At 49.0% G+C, this 16139-nt stretch overlaps 1 protein-coding gene across 5 annotated transcripts in view; it reads left to right on the top strand.

The window, feature by feature from the left end:
- Positions 1 to 11913, top strand: part of HNF1B (HNF1 homeobox B) — a 53599-nt gene extending 41686 nt beyond the window's left edge. For 4 of the 5 annotated variants that reach the window (XM_045490556.1, XM_045490557.1, XM_045490558.1 and 1 more), the window contains exons 7-9: positions 64 to 258; positions 2906 to 3024; positions 10967 to 11913. In XM_045490556.1, the coding sequence (XP_045346512.1) occupies positions 64 to 258; positions 2906 to 3024; positions 10967 to 10987 (335 nt within the window). In that variant the 3' untranslated portion in view covers positions 10988 to 11913. The remainder of the gene's footprint in view (positions 1 to 63; positions 259 to 2905; positions 3025 to 10966) is intronic. The other variant, XM_045490560.1, reaches the window with a different exon arrangement.
- The last annotated feature ends 4226 nt before the right edge of the window (positions 11914 to 16139 follow it).

The raw sequence follows: 16139 nt of genomic DNA on the forward strand, positions 1-16139 counted from the left end.
TCCATGCACTCAACCCTCCCCTTCCCAGAAGCCACCTCTGATCTTTCCTTCTTGCTCCCACAGGCCTCAACACCTCCCAAGCACAGAGCGTCCCCGTCATCAACAGTGTGGCTGGCAGCCTGGCCGCCCTGCAGCCTGTCCAGTTCTCCCAGCAGCTACACAGCCCTCACCAGCAGCCCCTCATGCAGCAAAGCCCCGGCAGCCATATGACTCAGCAGCCCTTCATGGCGGCCGTGACTCAACTACAGAACTCCCACAGTAAGGATGCAGGCTGGTTGGGGGGGTGGGGCGGAGGTACCAGCAAGGGCCCTACACAACCCACCTCTGCCCTCTCTGGATCTGTACTTGCTTGGAAGTATACTGATTTGGTCACTTTTCTCTACCTGTTATCAACCCAGACAGTGTCTCAGCATGACCTTCCTGTGGTGTGCCTTTCCTAGATCCCCCCTGCCCAATTCCTGGGGGGCGGGCAGGTTTGAAGAGGACAGTTGAGGGCCCACTTTACATAAGTGGAGTTGGAGAAAGAAAGCAGGTGTAGCACATGAGTGGGACACATGCCACCGTTGCCCACTTTGGTACCCATGGAAGATATCACCGATCAGCCACAGTACCTTTTCCTGATGAGCCTCAACTTAGCCTTTTCAATCTGAAAGTCTGAGCAGCCATTACCAGATGGCAAGAGTGGGTATGCAATTTGCATCCCATGTGCCCTCCCTGAAATTGAAGAATCTTCTAGAATCCCCGTGCTCTCCAATTTACACACCCCGAACATCTCTAATTGAGAATCATGAGCACAGGTGGAAAATGCCATCTGCATGCCATCCTGGATAAGGAATATTAGCACTTCTCCCCGCCCCCCCCCCCGCCCCCGCCGCTAGTTCTCATATCCTATTTCTATACCTACTCTCAGTCCTGTCTTTCAACCACTTATTTCCCACCCACAGCCAGCCACTAGATCTCTGCCCTCCACCCTGAGCCCCAGGCCCCCAGCCCTCTGGCCATGTCAGGATACAGCCCCTGGCCTACAAGTCTGGGGAGAAATCATGGCAGGCACCATCCCACAGGAACACCAGAGAAGTCTCTGTAATAGAGTGATCATCTCTTGGAGTCAGACACACCTAGGTTTAAATCCTGGTCCTGAGACTTACCAGTTGTGTAGCCATTGGTAAGTTACTTAGCCACTCTCTGGGCCTCAATTTTCCTCATCTGTAAAATGGAAATAATAATGTAGAGTGATAATGGAGATGAAGTAAGACTTGGTATGAACCGTGTTTGGTGAGCATAAGAGTGAAAGAAATGCAAGTCATTGTTTATTAAGGGAGTTTTTAATAAGAGGAGGCAGGAATGGGGAAGGAGAGTTTTGTTTCTCCCCGGCTGCCTCAATCGGAGCCATGGGTCTAAGGAAGAGCAACCAAGTTCGGCCTTCTATCCTCAGGCTCTGTCCCCGCCTCAGGCCTGTGGAGCTTGTTTCTACGCACCATCTCACATTCCAATCACATTTTTTTGTGTGTGTGTGGCTTAAAAAAAAAAAATCTGCCATAGCCTGTAGCAGAGTCTGGGACCATATGTCATACCCCACTTTCTGTCTTTTCAGGGCCTGGCAATACGCCCCCAATTGTCCCTGCCCCCTCACCTGGGCAGGATTCCTCAGTGGCCAGGCCTAGGTGGGACAGCCAGAGACTGGTCACCAGTGACCTGTGGACCACCAAGGCCCAGCTAGGGGCCCCCGGACCAGGAAATAACTGGCCTCCCTCCACAGGAAGGACAAGCTGGGCTGGCAAGTGGTGACATTTACCCCATTCCCTACTAGAGGATGCTTTGGTAGAGAATAAACTGCTCCCTCCCTCATGGCCCAACAGCCACATGCTTCTGTTAGGTCATGTGACCTGGAGTTTATATGAATCTAATGGTCAGTTACAGAACTCAAAAGGTTCTAGACTTGGTGAACAAGTACTGTTAAAGCTAAAAACCGAGTCACATGCTCCTGGAGGTTTTATTTGAGTCTTGTCTCCCTTCGTCATCCTTCCTATTTCTGTGATGGCATGATGTGACATACGATGTCATTTTAGTGCAGTCTGGAACAACCCAGATTTATATAATTATTTATAATTGTACAATTGTTGATTATACAATTAACTATATCCATGTCTAATTATCATTGTTAATTCATTTATAATTGCTTGCATGAGGCCAGGTGCTTGAGTCACGGCAGATACAACAAGCATGCGCTGGCCAGCTCGTTTATGTTTGCTAACTACTTAGAACTTTTTTTTTTTTTGTCTTAAAATCTCTGATGCGTCACATATGCCTGAGGGGGCCACTTGTTGATTGAAAGTCAGGGGGCCACATTTTATTGAAAGTCAGGAGAACACGGGGCGCCTGGGTGGCTCCGTCGGTTGGGTGTCCGACTTCGGCTCTGGTCATGATCTCACGGTCCGTGAGTTCGAGCCCCGAGTCGGGCTCTGTGCTGACAGCTCAGAGCCTGGAGCCTGCTTCAGATTCTGTGTCTCCCTCTCTCTCTGCCCCTCCCCCGTTCATGCTCTGTCTCGCTCTGTCTCAAAAATAAATAAACACTTGAAAGTCAGGAGAACAGAAGTGCTGTCCACTACTACATGAAAGACACTGTGCAAAGCTCTTTGGTACAAAGTACTTTCCACATGATGTTTTCTAACCCTACATTCCTATTTTACAGATGAGGAAATTGAGGTTAAGTAATTGAGCGAGGATTTAAACACATGGCTAGTGTTTTTACCCCAACACACTGCCTTCCAAAACATCGCCGCCACCACCACTGCCCTTCCGTCTGCCTGGGGACACAGGAGCGATGGGATGGGATGGGGTATCTGTAGCTGTGCATGTGCTTGTGTGATCTCAGCTTGACTCTGTCTTCACTCTGTCTCTCCAGTGTACACACACAAGCAGGAACCCCCCCAGTATTCCCACACATCCCGGTTTCCGTCTGCGATGGTGGTCACGGATACAAGCAGCATCAGTACGCTTACCAACATGTCTTCCAGTAAACAGGTAATGCCGGCAGGAAGTCAGGAGAGGGCAATGGCTGGGGCTACTGACGTGCAGAGAGTGTGGTGCGTGTGGACTGAGCCGTAAGCCTGGTCCTTCCCAGGCTCCTGGTTACTTGCTAGAGGAATCCCTGAGGTCACAGGGCAAAGAAGATGGGCCACAGCCTAAAGGGACTGACTGCTCCCCCAGCTTTGCCAACAAGAGCGAAAAATGACTATGGCTTGATAAATCACTGGAGACTGGGTGACACAGAGCCTTTAGGTAGTGAGACTGAGTATTCCCCAGGGGATTAATCAGTGAGCCATAGAAAAAGTGTTTCCAAGGGAGACTCAAGAAAGTCACACCCTCTAAAGAGTTTCATGCTTTGCAAGAGGGACCCCTTTGAGGATTTTCCACAAGTTAATCAATGGAAAAAGGGAGTAAGCAGTCAGGGTCCTGAGGCCAATTCCCCCAGTCCAAGACCCATGCTGGACCCAGAACACTGTAAGCTCCAGAGAATGACCCAATTCAACCAACCCATGGAGATGCCCCAGTAGACAACCTGGCCTTAGAGGGGACCTGCATTTACTTGGTCTGCTGTCAAGAAGCTTGGAATTGACTTCCTGGTGCATGAAAAGTGGGAAATCCAGAGGCTTAGTCACTCTTTCAGTGGATGGCTGGTTCCCACCTCCACGCAGGGTTGATGGAGTAGCAAAGACAACCAAAGGTGTGGCTCATCATTGCTGCTTGGACAGCTGGACTGTCACGGGACACCGAGAGTTAGGAAATAGGACAAGATGTCTGAGCATGCATGACAATTCCAGAATAATACAATAGGACCTTTTAGGAGCTGGGGTCTGTGCAGTGTGGGAACTGTTTGGCCTTTATTGATTACTAGATAAGTAGGCAACAACCTTGAACTTCATGTCAGTGGCTCTCAGCAGGGTTTGGTCTTGTTGATGGTCTTTTATCCACCTGAGCCCTGCGAATCACACCTCCTCCACTGCCACATGCTGCCGAGCAAGTTCTTTCATGGACTCAGGTTCTCTGTTCTTCCCTTTGCCCACATCTCCTGGTCCTGCAGTGTTGTGGAGCAGTAGCTTCTGTTCCTGGTTTGCCACTTGTTTGGTGACCTTGACCTGTCTGAGCCCTTGTTTCTTCAGCTTTAAAATGAGAGTTGTAACATCTCCTTATTCTGGAGACTCAATGAGGTCATGTAGATTAAGGGCCTGGCATGTCCTGGGTGTGTGCATGTGCGTTCATGAAATGTGTGCACGCGTGTGCGCGTGCACACACACACACACACGCGCGCACACACACACACACACACACACAGCCTAGGTAGCTGGGCTCTGGAGGTGGGGAGAGAGGGAGCGTTGTGTGGGACCGGCTCTGCCACTCTTCTCTCACCCAATGGAAGATGAAAAGACACCCCCTGTTGCCCTGCCCTTCGACTCCCGTGCGATTTCCCACTCTTTGTAGTGAGCAGGGAAAACATTTATCTGTGCTTACAAATCTCAATCAGGGGGGCAGCCAGGCGCAGCAGCCCTGCTTGGGAATACCTTCCCCTTTGAAAGGTTTATCAATCCATCTGCCGCTTGGTCAGCCCTAGACAGGGCTGTGATTAATTATTCCTGTCTTCCCCAAGTTGACTTTGATGCTTGCTTGTTGAAACAGGCCCTCTGAATTCAGGAAATTGTCTCTTAATCGAAATACTTGGAGATGCTCTCTGAGCATCTGGCCCCCAAATGGCGTCTCCCCTCCACTGGACAGAGTGGCCAGCCGACCTTGAAGCTGCATGAACAGCCCTCTAGAACCACCGTGAAGTTGTCCCTAAGTCCCTGGATATTCCAGGAGTCTGGTAGTCGACTCATTTCTGGGATGATAAGAAGGATGATCACACTTAGGATAAAACTATTCACATAGCATTTTATGTTTACACTTCTCATGAACAGGATCTCATCATTTCTTTTTATTGAAACTTCCTTAGTACAAAGGAATGAACTGAGGCTCAGAGGTAGAGAGTGACCTTCCCAAGGTCCAACAGGTGATCACTTCTAGAGCTGGACCTCTAGACTCTGGGCTTTGGCTCTAAATCCTAGACTCCTTCCACCTAAACGATATTTGTCTTCCAATATCCATCTCTAAAATACCCATGGTATTTGCTGCTGTTGTGGAGTTAACGGTCAGGAACAAGGGTAAAATCTAGCCCGTGTAGGTGTTCCAATCAGGAAACTTCCTTCCCACAAACTGAAGAAGAGGAAGCGGGGGGAGGGGCAGAACGAAGTCAAGTGAGGGTACAGGTGCTGCCTCCTGACGGCAGAAAGAACCAAGGTGAAGAAAATTTGCACTAACTCTGTTCCCAAGGCAAAGGGTCAGAAATGAGTTCCGGTGGCAATTCTGCTTTCTCTTTGTTTTAAAGTATTATTTTCCAAAAGGAGTTTGAAGACCATTGCTGGGAGTTGGGGGCACATGGTGTGAGGAGGGGAAGATCCCTTGATTATAAGTATTGGGTGAACGGCTGGGTTAAAGTTAGACACCACAAGACGGGGCTTCTCCGAATCTTTCACATGCTGCTGTGTGCCTCGAATGGGGCCATTAGTGTGCACAGAAGCTCCGGGCAGAGGGACACATCCTGGGCAGTGCTACTGTAGAAGAACCCCAGAGTTCTAGGAAAGCCCAGCCGCCTTGCATTAATCCTGGTTCCTTCCCCACTCGCCATGTGACCTTGGGCAGTTGATTCACCCTGCGAGACCACTTCTGCGTCTCTCGTGGAGAAAATCCTACCCACCCCCCACCACAGGATCTTCAAAGTGTAGGAGACAGTGTCTGGTACATGGTCAGGTACTCAGAGTGCTAACCCCCTGTTTCTCCTTGCCACCTGTGATCCTTTTGGAGATACTTTCTATCGACTTCTTCAAAATGTAACTTACTGAACTACATGGGGTCAAAGGAGGTTCACTCCCAGGATAAAAGCAAATAGAGCAGGGAATGCCTTTGTGCTTAGCCAAATGCCTGGGCTATAGTAGACATTCAGTAAATATGAGTGAGTGAGTGAGTGAGTGAGTGAATGAATTCAGAACTAACATTTTTTGAGTGCCTCCCATTTCCATAGCAGCACTCTGGGTGCTTTTCCATTACCTTTCGTGGCCAACCTTCCCCACCCATTCTGCGAGGCCGACTTACAGAGCAAAACACTGAGCTTCGGAGGTGGGATGGGATCTGGCCAAATTCACACAGATGATGAACCTGGAACTCGACTTCCAGACTACTGGTCTTCTCACTCCAAATCCATTAGGCAATGCTCTCCTTCTAATATCCATTTTTAAGCACTCATAAAAATGACCCGAGGTTATGTAGGTAGAAGGCTAAAACCAGGATTTGAACTTGTATCTGATCCCAGTGTTTTCCATTGTCAGGACAGACGTGCCCCAGGGCCTTGTGGATCACATTTCAGGAATCTCAGGGTGGTACTGTCTCACCTGCAGCTCCTGCCCTCCGTCCTTTCCAGAGCTTATGCCTCCCCCTCCTCCTCAACCTTGGGTGCTGGCGAGTTACCATACGAGTGGGTCTGTGCCTGAGCTCCTGCAAAACAATGCCCCGCCAGTCTGGAAACCAGACCGCAGCAAGCACCGACCTTGGTTAGAACAAGTGAGGGCAGGCTGAGAGCCGAATCCTGTTTCCACAACCTCTGTGCCTACAGCTCCACTTCCTAGTTTATAGAGAGGTCAGCAGAGGGCCCCCAGAGCAGCCACCAGTCAGGGGTGCTGACAGGGAGGTGGACAGCCTTGCCATAAATCCCTGGCAACTATTCCACAGCTTCCAACCGTCTCTGCTGGTGGTCAGCCAGTATGGTGTGATGATTAAGAGCACCGACTTGGGAGTTAGGCAGACCCAGGCCCAAGATTCTACCACCTTCTACCTGGGTGACCTCAGGCAAAAGTCCTAGCCTCTCTGAGCTTCGGTTTCCTCATTTGTAACATGAAAGTAATGATTCCTCTTCTGGACGGTCATTAAAAAGACTGAATGCTATAAATCTTGTAAAATACCTAGCTTGGTGCTTGGCCCAGAACACCCAGCCCATGGCGGCTGGGGTGAACTTGGACTCCCCTGCTGGCAACCCTGAGGAAGGAAGACTGTAAGTAGCATTTATTTCTCCGTGGCCTCCCTGTGACCACACTCAGAAGGCAGAAGGAAATAACCTTCCTCGTGTTTAAGAGCATAGACTTTTCTGTTGTGAGACCCTGGGCAAGTTATTTATAATCTTTCTAGGCCTCAATTTCCTTGAAGTATAATCATTACTTCTAATTAATGGAGCCATAATTAATCTAACTTAATAACAGCAGGAAGTTATCTGTACTCACGGTCCCTACTTCCTCACCCCCAATTCTGTCTTACGGCTATTCCTGATGGGCATTTGTCCTGACACTGCATTAGAACCTCTCCGGTCCAGCTCACAAGTACCGCCATATTGTCAAACCCAATGGGGACTCTGACCTCTGCCTCTGACACAGCTGATCCTCCCTCCTTTTTTCACTTGGTTTCTGGAACGATACCCATTCCTGGTTCTCCCCAACTGTGGCACTCCTCATTTCCATAGCTGGCAGCTTGTTTTCCCAACATTTTGTTGTTGGAGGGCCCTATCACTCATTCTCTTCTGTGTTCACTCCTGGGTGATCCCCAATCCCATGGCTTTGGATCAAGCATACACACTGATGGATCGTGTACTTCTGTCTCCAGTACAGACCTCTCCCTTGAGTGGCCCATTCACAAAGCCGGTGCAGCTCGGGCATGTACATGCAAATGCCCGGTGTATCTGACAAGCCTCACCAAAATAGGAACTCTTCATTTTGCCCGTTTCTCCCTACTCGCACTGCTTCGTCCTGGGGCTTCTCCGTTTCCAGAAATGGTAACCAGTTATTCAGGTGAGGTACCTGGGAGTCTCCTTGATTCTTCTCTGCGCGCCCTACAACCAGTCCATGGATAAGCTCTGCATCCCACATCTGAGCACTTCTCACCTCCCACCAGTCCAGCCCCTGCTCTCACTGATGCCCTGCACTGGCCCCAGCTTCCCACTCCTACGTCCACTCCTGCCCCACGATGGCGGTTACTGTCTGTTCACTACGCAGCAGCCAGAATGATCTCTTAAGAGGGGAAACCAATCATGTCACCCCCACCCGCGTCAAAACTTTCCAATAGTGTCCCATTGCAACCAAGCTGAAATGGAGGCTTCCAAGGCCTCCTGCCGTGTAATCAGCCCCCTGCCGGCCCTGCCCTTCTCACTTCCTTCCTCTCCTCCCTCTTTCACCTGGCTTCAGCTGAACCAGAATTGAAGTGATCTCGCTTCAGGACTTCTGCATTTGTGGTCTCTTCTGCCCCCCAAATTCCATAATGCACATCTTTTCATGCTTGCTCCCTCATTTCATTCAGCTCAAATGTCACCACCTCCAGGAGGCCCCTCCTGATTCCCCTCTATAAATTATTCCCTTTGCCTTCAAATCACCCTAACCTGTCATCATGCTTAGATTTCTACAGAGCGTTCATCTCCATCTGAAATTTTATTTTGTGTACATATGTACAATATGTATATACGTGTGTACATACATATATATTCATTCACTTTATTGTTCAGATCTCTCTCTAGAATATAAACTCTGTGAGGGTATGGACAGGGTCTTATTTGTGGCTGCATCCCCTGTGCCTAAAAAAGTGCTAGGTATGTAGAAGGCATTCAAAAATGTATTAAATGAATGAATATAATTACCTGCTTCAAAGGGTTGATGTGTGAATCCAATACAATGATGTGAGTAAAGTCCTTCCTTAGCACAGTGCCTGGTACACAGTGGGACCTCGATAAATGTTAGCTCTTACCATACGTAATCACCACAGCTACCACCCCTTTCAGAGGGAGGTTCCCTCAGATCCTCTGGGCAAGGCTCCCGAGGGGCTGGGTGTGCCAGGCCTTGGTTCTGAGGGACCACAGCGCACCCCTTATCAGCTGTTTGTGTTTAGACTCTGAAGGGGACAAATAACTCTAGTTCCTTTGACAACATTTAGGGCTCTGCCACCATTTTATTATGTGAGCAAACATTTGATAGCTGGGAAGCCCATCCCTAATGACAGGTCATAGAATCTCGCTGGCGTCTCCTTATCTGCCCTTCATGTTTGCTCTTCTATTGAAACCTGCAAGGTCACAAGCCATTTTCTCTCTCCTTCCCTGAAATCTGAAAATTGGAAAAGGGCTGATAGTGGGAAGTAAAGAGACTCAAAAGTGGGGGCGGGCGACGGGAGGAAGAGGAGGCAAAGGGTATCAGAGGACCCTGACAAGGGCCTCAAGAATTTAAAAGGGTCAGAACCGGTCCCTTCAAATGAATGCTCAGTCGCATTCTGAAGAGGGCTCGAGGGCAGCACGGACTAGGGCGCCCTGTGTAGCCCAGTGTTAATTCTGAACACTTCCCATGTATCGGCTCACCCGATCCCTCTACAACTTCCATTTTACAGATGAAAAAACTGAGGCACAAAGAGAATACCTTGACCAAGAACACAAAGCCAGTAGAAGACTCTTAACCTCAGAGCATAATAGAAAGAACATGTGCCAGGAGGGTACCCAGAACCAGTTTGAATTTCTGTCTCTATGCTGTCCTAGTTCTAAAACCCTGGACAATTCATTTTCTTTGAACTCGTCTTCCTAATCTGTAAAATGGGCATAATGACAACCTCATACAGGATTATGGCTGGGAGCACTGATTTATGAGATAATAATGGGATAATAGGCCTTTCATAGTAACGGTAGGGGGGGCTGTGCGTGTGTGTGTGTGTGTGTGTGTGTGTGTGCGCGCGCGCGCACGCACGCACACTTATGTGTGCTCCTGAGTGTTTAGGGAAGAGTCTTTAGAGAAAGAGCCATTAAGTCAAAAGGCAGAACTTTCCCCTTAGATGCCCAAACAAGTGAAAGGGAAAGAAGAGACAGAGGGAAGCAAAAAGGGCCTCCCTGGAGGGAAAAGGACGGGAATTGTGTGCCATGACGGTTGAAATGAATGAGGCTGTGGGCTCTGGAAGGGGTGACTCCTCTCAGGGGGTTTCTCCATCTGTTCTGGGGTCTCCTGCCCTCGTCTGGGCATCAGAAGCCTTCAGCCCAGGTTTCTTGTCCTATTAGGAGCAAGCCTACAGAGAGCACTTTCCCACACTCCTTCCCTGATGGGTTGTTTGAGCAAGTGGCCATTTTCTCATGTGCTCAAGTAGATCGGCAGCATTGGCACAATCTGGGAACTGATTAGAAATGCAGGTTCTTAGGTCCACCACAGGCCCACTCCATCAGAATACGCATTTTCACGGGATGTCTGGTATTCTTAGGTCCATTGAAGTTTGGGGATCAATGGTCTAGGGGACCCCAGCCCTTAGAGGTCTTAGGAACAGGACCCTGACTTCCATGAGAGGCAAAAACTCCTGTCCAGCTGCCATTGCAACCACACCAAGCACATCGTAAAACCCACTCTCAGGGCACCTGTGTAGAAGCTTCCAACTTCGGCTCAGGTCATGATCTTGCGGTTTGTGACTTCGAGCCCCACGTCGGGCTTTGTACTGACAGCTCACAGCCTGGAGCCTGTTCAGATTCTGTGTCTCCCTCTCTCTCTGCCCCTCCCCCCTCTCAAAAATAAACAAACATTAAAATAAAAACCCACTCTCAAAGAAAGAGGAGCTTGACTCCAGAATAAAGGTCAGTGAGTTATGATTAATTCAAGGTCCCCAGCAATTCACTTCTCTCTTCTGAAGTGGCCAGAAGATCTGGCTCCCGAGTGTTCCTAAAGGGAGTGTGCTTCAGGACCAACACTGTGGCATCGAGCAGGCACTAGGTCCTTGGCCCTTTGCCGGCTGACTTGGGTCTCAGCTCCCCTGGAGAAGACAAACCAAGGGCCATTGTCCCCACTAACTGCACACGGCTGAGCTCTCTCTGCTCTCTCTGCAGTGCCCTCTCCAAGCCTGGTGATGACCACACATCACTTGCTTTGTGCACAGCAACAAGGACCCTATTTTCCACACCATCACCCTCCGGGCAGCTGTCACAGAAAAGCCCAGTGACCTGACAAGCACCTTCGAGAGGTCTCTGCTTACCTGACATCTTGCTGACGCTTCAGACAGCCGCTCCGAGGCGCAGCCCTTCCCTTCTATGCAGTATTGTCACCATGCCTCTCCCAAGACGTCAAGTACTCCCATCCCGCCCACAGGTGGGAGACAAGAAACCGCAGAAGAGGAAGAGAGAACGCTGTCGTGCCTGCATTATGCTCCTTCATCGAACAAACTGATGTGAAAACTTGAATCTGTTACTGACAGGAAGAGGACACGTGCTGTTGAACTGAGCCAAACACACTGTAAATATCTGCAGACTCCCCCCCCTCCCCCACCCCCTCCCAGCTGATCTTGAGATTTCTTTTGAAGAAGTAAATTTGTCCAATGGGTGTAAACTATAACCTACTGTAATTAAGTGCAATTTCCCCTCCACTCCCTTTCGCCCCTACCCTGTATATAATACTAAAGTGTCTATTAGTTTTCTTTGTAAAGGTCAGAGTTGAATTTTCAAAGTGATTTGCCCCCTTTTTTTCTCCCCCCACGGAGACGTATCCTGAGTTGGAAGTGAAGCCTCTGCCCCTTTCCCTCAGGCCTGGACACACACAGGCACTGTACATTTGGGACTGACTGCCAGCCGACTCCAATCTCCTGATGTTAAGACACACCTCTGGATCCTGGAGGGGCTGAACATAGTGTCAGACTAACATCCTAGCTCCTGGTGGGGCTAGGGGTTCAGTCAGGACACCACCCAAGAAACCCCCAAGGCAAGGAAACTGGCTGCTTCATAGCAAAAGAAAAAGTTACCCTTTCGGAAAGCCTCCCATTAAAACGATTTATTTTATCACCGCCCAGAGTCTCATATTTCTGTCTCTGACATTTCCCCTGCCCCGGTTCCACCAAGAGCCCCTGGTTCCTGTTCTCCTTGGAGTTTTCCACTTAGTACGTTGGATTCATGGCTACACGTCCTAGTGTCTTCACACCAGCAGTACTGCTAAGGTAAGAAGAGTTAATTCCCCTCGCCAGACTCCACAACCCCCCACCCCCACCACCAGGGGATCTGGCCACAGTGGGAGCCCACACCTTTGTCTTCCCTGCAACTCACAGGAACAAAGGAATAGAGCCAGCTCTTGGTGACTCTTGGTCATAGGGACAGATTAAAAGCGGAAAGAATGGAAACCCTGTGGGTAACTTTTTTGGCCTCGTTTCAAGCGTTAATCCCAGTCTTCCTTCTATGGAGCTGTTAGTCACTAGGAGAATGGGAAAACTCTTGTGGTTGCCGCCTCCTGTCCAGCTTTGCCCCTCCGGCCAGGATGCTGACGAATAAAAGCCAAAGGCCTGGACACTCCACCAGCAAGGACATTGCCACAAACAATCCAGTGCTGACTTCAGGAAAGAGGATGCACCTGTCTTCCTTGCCATCTCCTCTTATACAGCAGAGACCTACCAGCATATGGTTTCTTGCTTCAAGTCAGAGCATTTGCCAGGCGCAGTGTGAACAAGGGAATTGTGCTGAGCAGGTCGCAGGCAATAGGTGCAGTGGGAGACGCACTTCGCGGTGATCTGGGCAGATTTACTGAGTACGTATCCTACTATGTGCCCAGGACAGGGATGGGTAGATAAGGAAATGCCGACCTCCTTTGGTTCCCGGCTCCCCTGGACGATGTCACGTGAGCTGAAGTGGTCAAGAGAACATTCCTAGTTCTGTTGAGAGGAGCTAGGGAGGGCCACTGCCAAGCACCACGTGTCAAGAGAGGCCAAGATTCCCTGTCACTAGTTGAGATGTCCTATTGGGTAGCTCCTGTGAGTTCCAGGATGAGGAAGGGAATACAGGCCTCAAGCCCGAGCCTCAGTTGGAACCCCATACCTGGACTCACGTTGTTTCTGGAACAAGTATCTTAATTGGGTACATTAAAAAAATTTTTTTTTCAATGTTTATTTATTTTTTGGGACAGAGAGAGACAGAGCATGAACGGGGGAGGGGCAGAGAGAGAGGGAGACACAGAATCGGAAACAGGCTCCAGGCTCTGAGCCATCAGCCCAGAGCCCGACGCGGGGCTCGAACTCAAGGACCGTGAGATCGTGACCTGGCTGAAGTCGGACGCTTAACCGACTGCGCCACCCAGGCGCCCCAATTGGGTACATTTTAGATCTTGCATTATTGCGATAGCCCCGAGAATGCAGAAGGTCTTTTCATCCAAGCAGTCATGTGGGCAGAACTGGAGGCTGAGGGGAGTGAGGATAGGTAGGCTGGGGAAGGTTCTAGGGACTTTTCCTAACCAAACCCTATATAAACCAAGACATGTAGAAGACAACCCTGGCAAGGTTAGCACCTCCCTTCTGCATCAAGCAGGGACCTTCTATACTGGCTCTACAAGGGACAAGGAGGCCACTATGTAGGGTTCAGGTGGAATTACCCCCTCTGAAGATTTACTTGTAACTAAAAACTCATTCTTCCTCCAGAACTATATGGACTGACATTTCCCGGGCCTCTCTTTACACCTGGAGCCCAGACTGACAGACAGATGGCTCTGTTTTCCCATGACCTACTGTCATTTTCTGGGAAAAGCTCTGGGGAAGCAGATTTCATTTTAACACTCATGGAAATGAAATCAGTAATGAAGACCTGCCTTCAAATGCATTAACCTTTTCCATGCCAAACAGTGGACTCTTCCCCCAACTAAGGCGGAGATAACTGGGGGTTAGCCGCTAGATTCAGGGGGATAAGAACACAATGTAGACACCCAGGGAATGTGAGCTCTTGGCCCACGGCTGGAGGCAGGTCTTTGGTATTCATTTGGGAGCCAGAATGCCCTGATTAGAATCTCCAGCTCCAGCACTTAACCCCATCCTCTGTGTCCTCCATTAAATTGAGTAATGATAATAGTACCTCCTGTATAAGGTTGTTTGAGGAGTGAATGAGTTGAGACACTTGGAAGTGTAGCTGGTATGTTGTGTTATCAGTACTCTCTCATCCCACAGTGACATCTTGCATGGTCTTCCAGGCTTTGTTGCTATTTCCAGATAACCTCACCACAAATCTGATGCTTGATAAAACAGCTGGTAAAGTGATTTTCTTCATTTCTATGGTGTATGGCAAATCCAGCCAGGGACCAAGGATGAGTCAGGGAGGGGGCATCTGAGGAAAGGAGAAAGGCCTGACCCAAGAGAGTCTTTGTCTCCTAAAGGGAAAGAAGGAGGTGAAATGTGGTGACCATTGCAGGAAGTATGAGAGCCAGGAGGCTGAGACTACAGCTGGTAGTGGTCCTAAGGGTCGGTGGGGGGCATGCCAGAGGAGTGCCCAGAGCAAGCAATGGTGTGGGTCAGGAAGAAGCAGGAGCAAACTTCCTCCCAAGGAAAATCAGGGCTGATGTGTTCCCTTCGAATTAGGAATTAACTCAAACAAACACCGTCAAAATCTGCTCTGGAATGTGAGATTGCTGATAGGGGCCCATGCAGTGATATATGACATATCCATGTTATAATACTTCAAACATATCCCGATTGCATCCTATAGGCTGAATACTCATGAGAAGCTGCAGTCCACTAAACCAAATGGCTATAAAGCCTGCCCCTCCCTCCCTCTCCCCCTCTCCTCCTCCCCTCTCTCCCTCCCCACTCCCTCTCCCTCTCCTTCTCCTCCCTCTCTTCCTCCCTCTCTCTGCCCCCAGTTCTGGTGCAGAGGTCATTCTGGCTAGGCAAATACTAGATTGTCAGACAAGATTTATAACATGCCTGTATTTTTTAAATGAATCTTTGGGGTGTGCAGGACTTGACACACGCCTGAATGACCATTTTTTCCTGGGTGTCTGTACAGAGATGTGTGCATGTATAGGGAGGAAATGTGTTCTAAGGGACAGCAGAGCAGAGCAAACAAAGTGAGGGGCGTGGGGGGTAACATCAAAAGCGGGACTCATCAAAGCAATTTTCACACAGTCCGTGTATGTATGTTTACGCCAACAAATCGTACAACACAAACGACATATTTCTTTATAGTTTCCACATAATTAATTTTCTTACATACTGTCATATTCCCAAAAGGCAGGTTTCTTTTCTCTGCCCTATTGTCCAGAGATCCTACTAAGCCAATCACATCAAACTATTCTCAATTACGAAAGGGATAAAAAGAGAAAGCTAATTTTTTTAAAAAACAAAAACAAAAAAATCCCAGTGTAAGGAAAATGTGCCTGGTTTCCTGAGCTTTATAAGTCCTTCCATGTATCCCTTTGCTTTTGGAAACATTACCTAGTCCAAAATTATGTTTCTCATTTATTTATTCAAGAAATATTTACTGACACCTATTATGTGCCAGGCACCATTGTTCTAGACACTGAGGATACATCAATGAACCAAATAAATAAAAATCCTTCCCCTCTTGGGGCTCCTGGTTGGCTCAGTCAGTGGAGCGCGCGACTCTTGATCTCAAGGTCATGAGTTCGAGCCCCACTTTGGCTGTAGAGATTACTTAAAATCAAAATCTTGAAATCCTTCCTCTCTTGAAGTTCATTCTAGTGGGGGAAACAAGCAGTAACTGAATGCGTGTGTGTGATGACAAAAACTTCTACGGAAGCAGGGAGGTTAGAGGAGCTCGAGCTGAGTGACAGAATGGCGTGTCAGGGATGTGGGATATGACAACAAATGACAGAGGGCAGTTGTCACTGCCATCTGTAGGCGCTGCTGTGAGGACTTGGCTTTTCCTCTGAGGGATCTAGGAGCCATCAGAGAGTCATGAACGAAGCAGAGACAAGGTGTAACTATGTTTTCAGAGAATCCCTCTGGCTGCTGAGTTGTACGGAGGGGCCAAGAGTGATGGCAAAAAACCATCAGAAGCCATTGCTGTCATCGGCCTGAGACCAGGAGTGGCAGAGGGGCAATGGAAGTGAAGAGAGGCAGTGGGATTGTGGGTGTCCCCTTGAAGCAAGAGAATTTGAAGGCACCAAGATTTCCCAGTGGTTTGGACATAGAGTGTGGGAAGGAGAGGCTCTGAAGGCCATTGCAAGGTTTGGGGCCTGAATGAAGTAGGAAACAGAAATTGATGCAGAAATGAAAAACAGGGTTGCCTGAGACTACACTCT

The sequence above is a fragment of the Leopardus geoffroyi genome, chromosome E1 (genome assembly GCF_018350155.1).
Source record: "Leopardus geoffroyi isolate Oge1 chromosome E1, O.geoffroyi_Oge1_pat1.0, whole genome shotgun sequence".
Lineage (NCBI taxonomy): Eukaryota > Metazoa > Chordata > Mammalia > Carnivora > Felidae > Leopardus > Leopardus geoffroyi.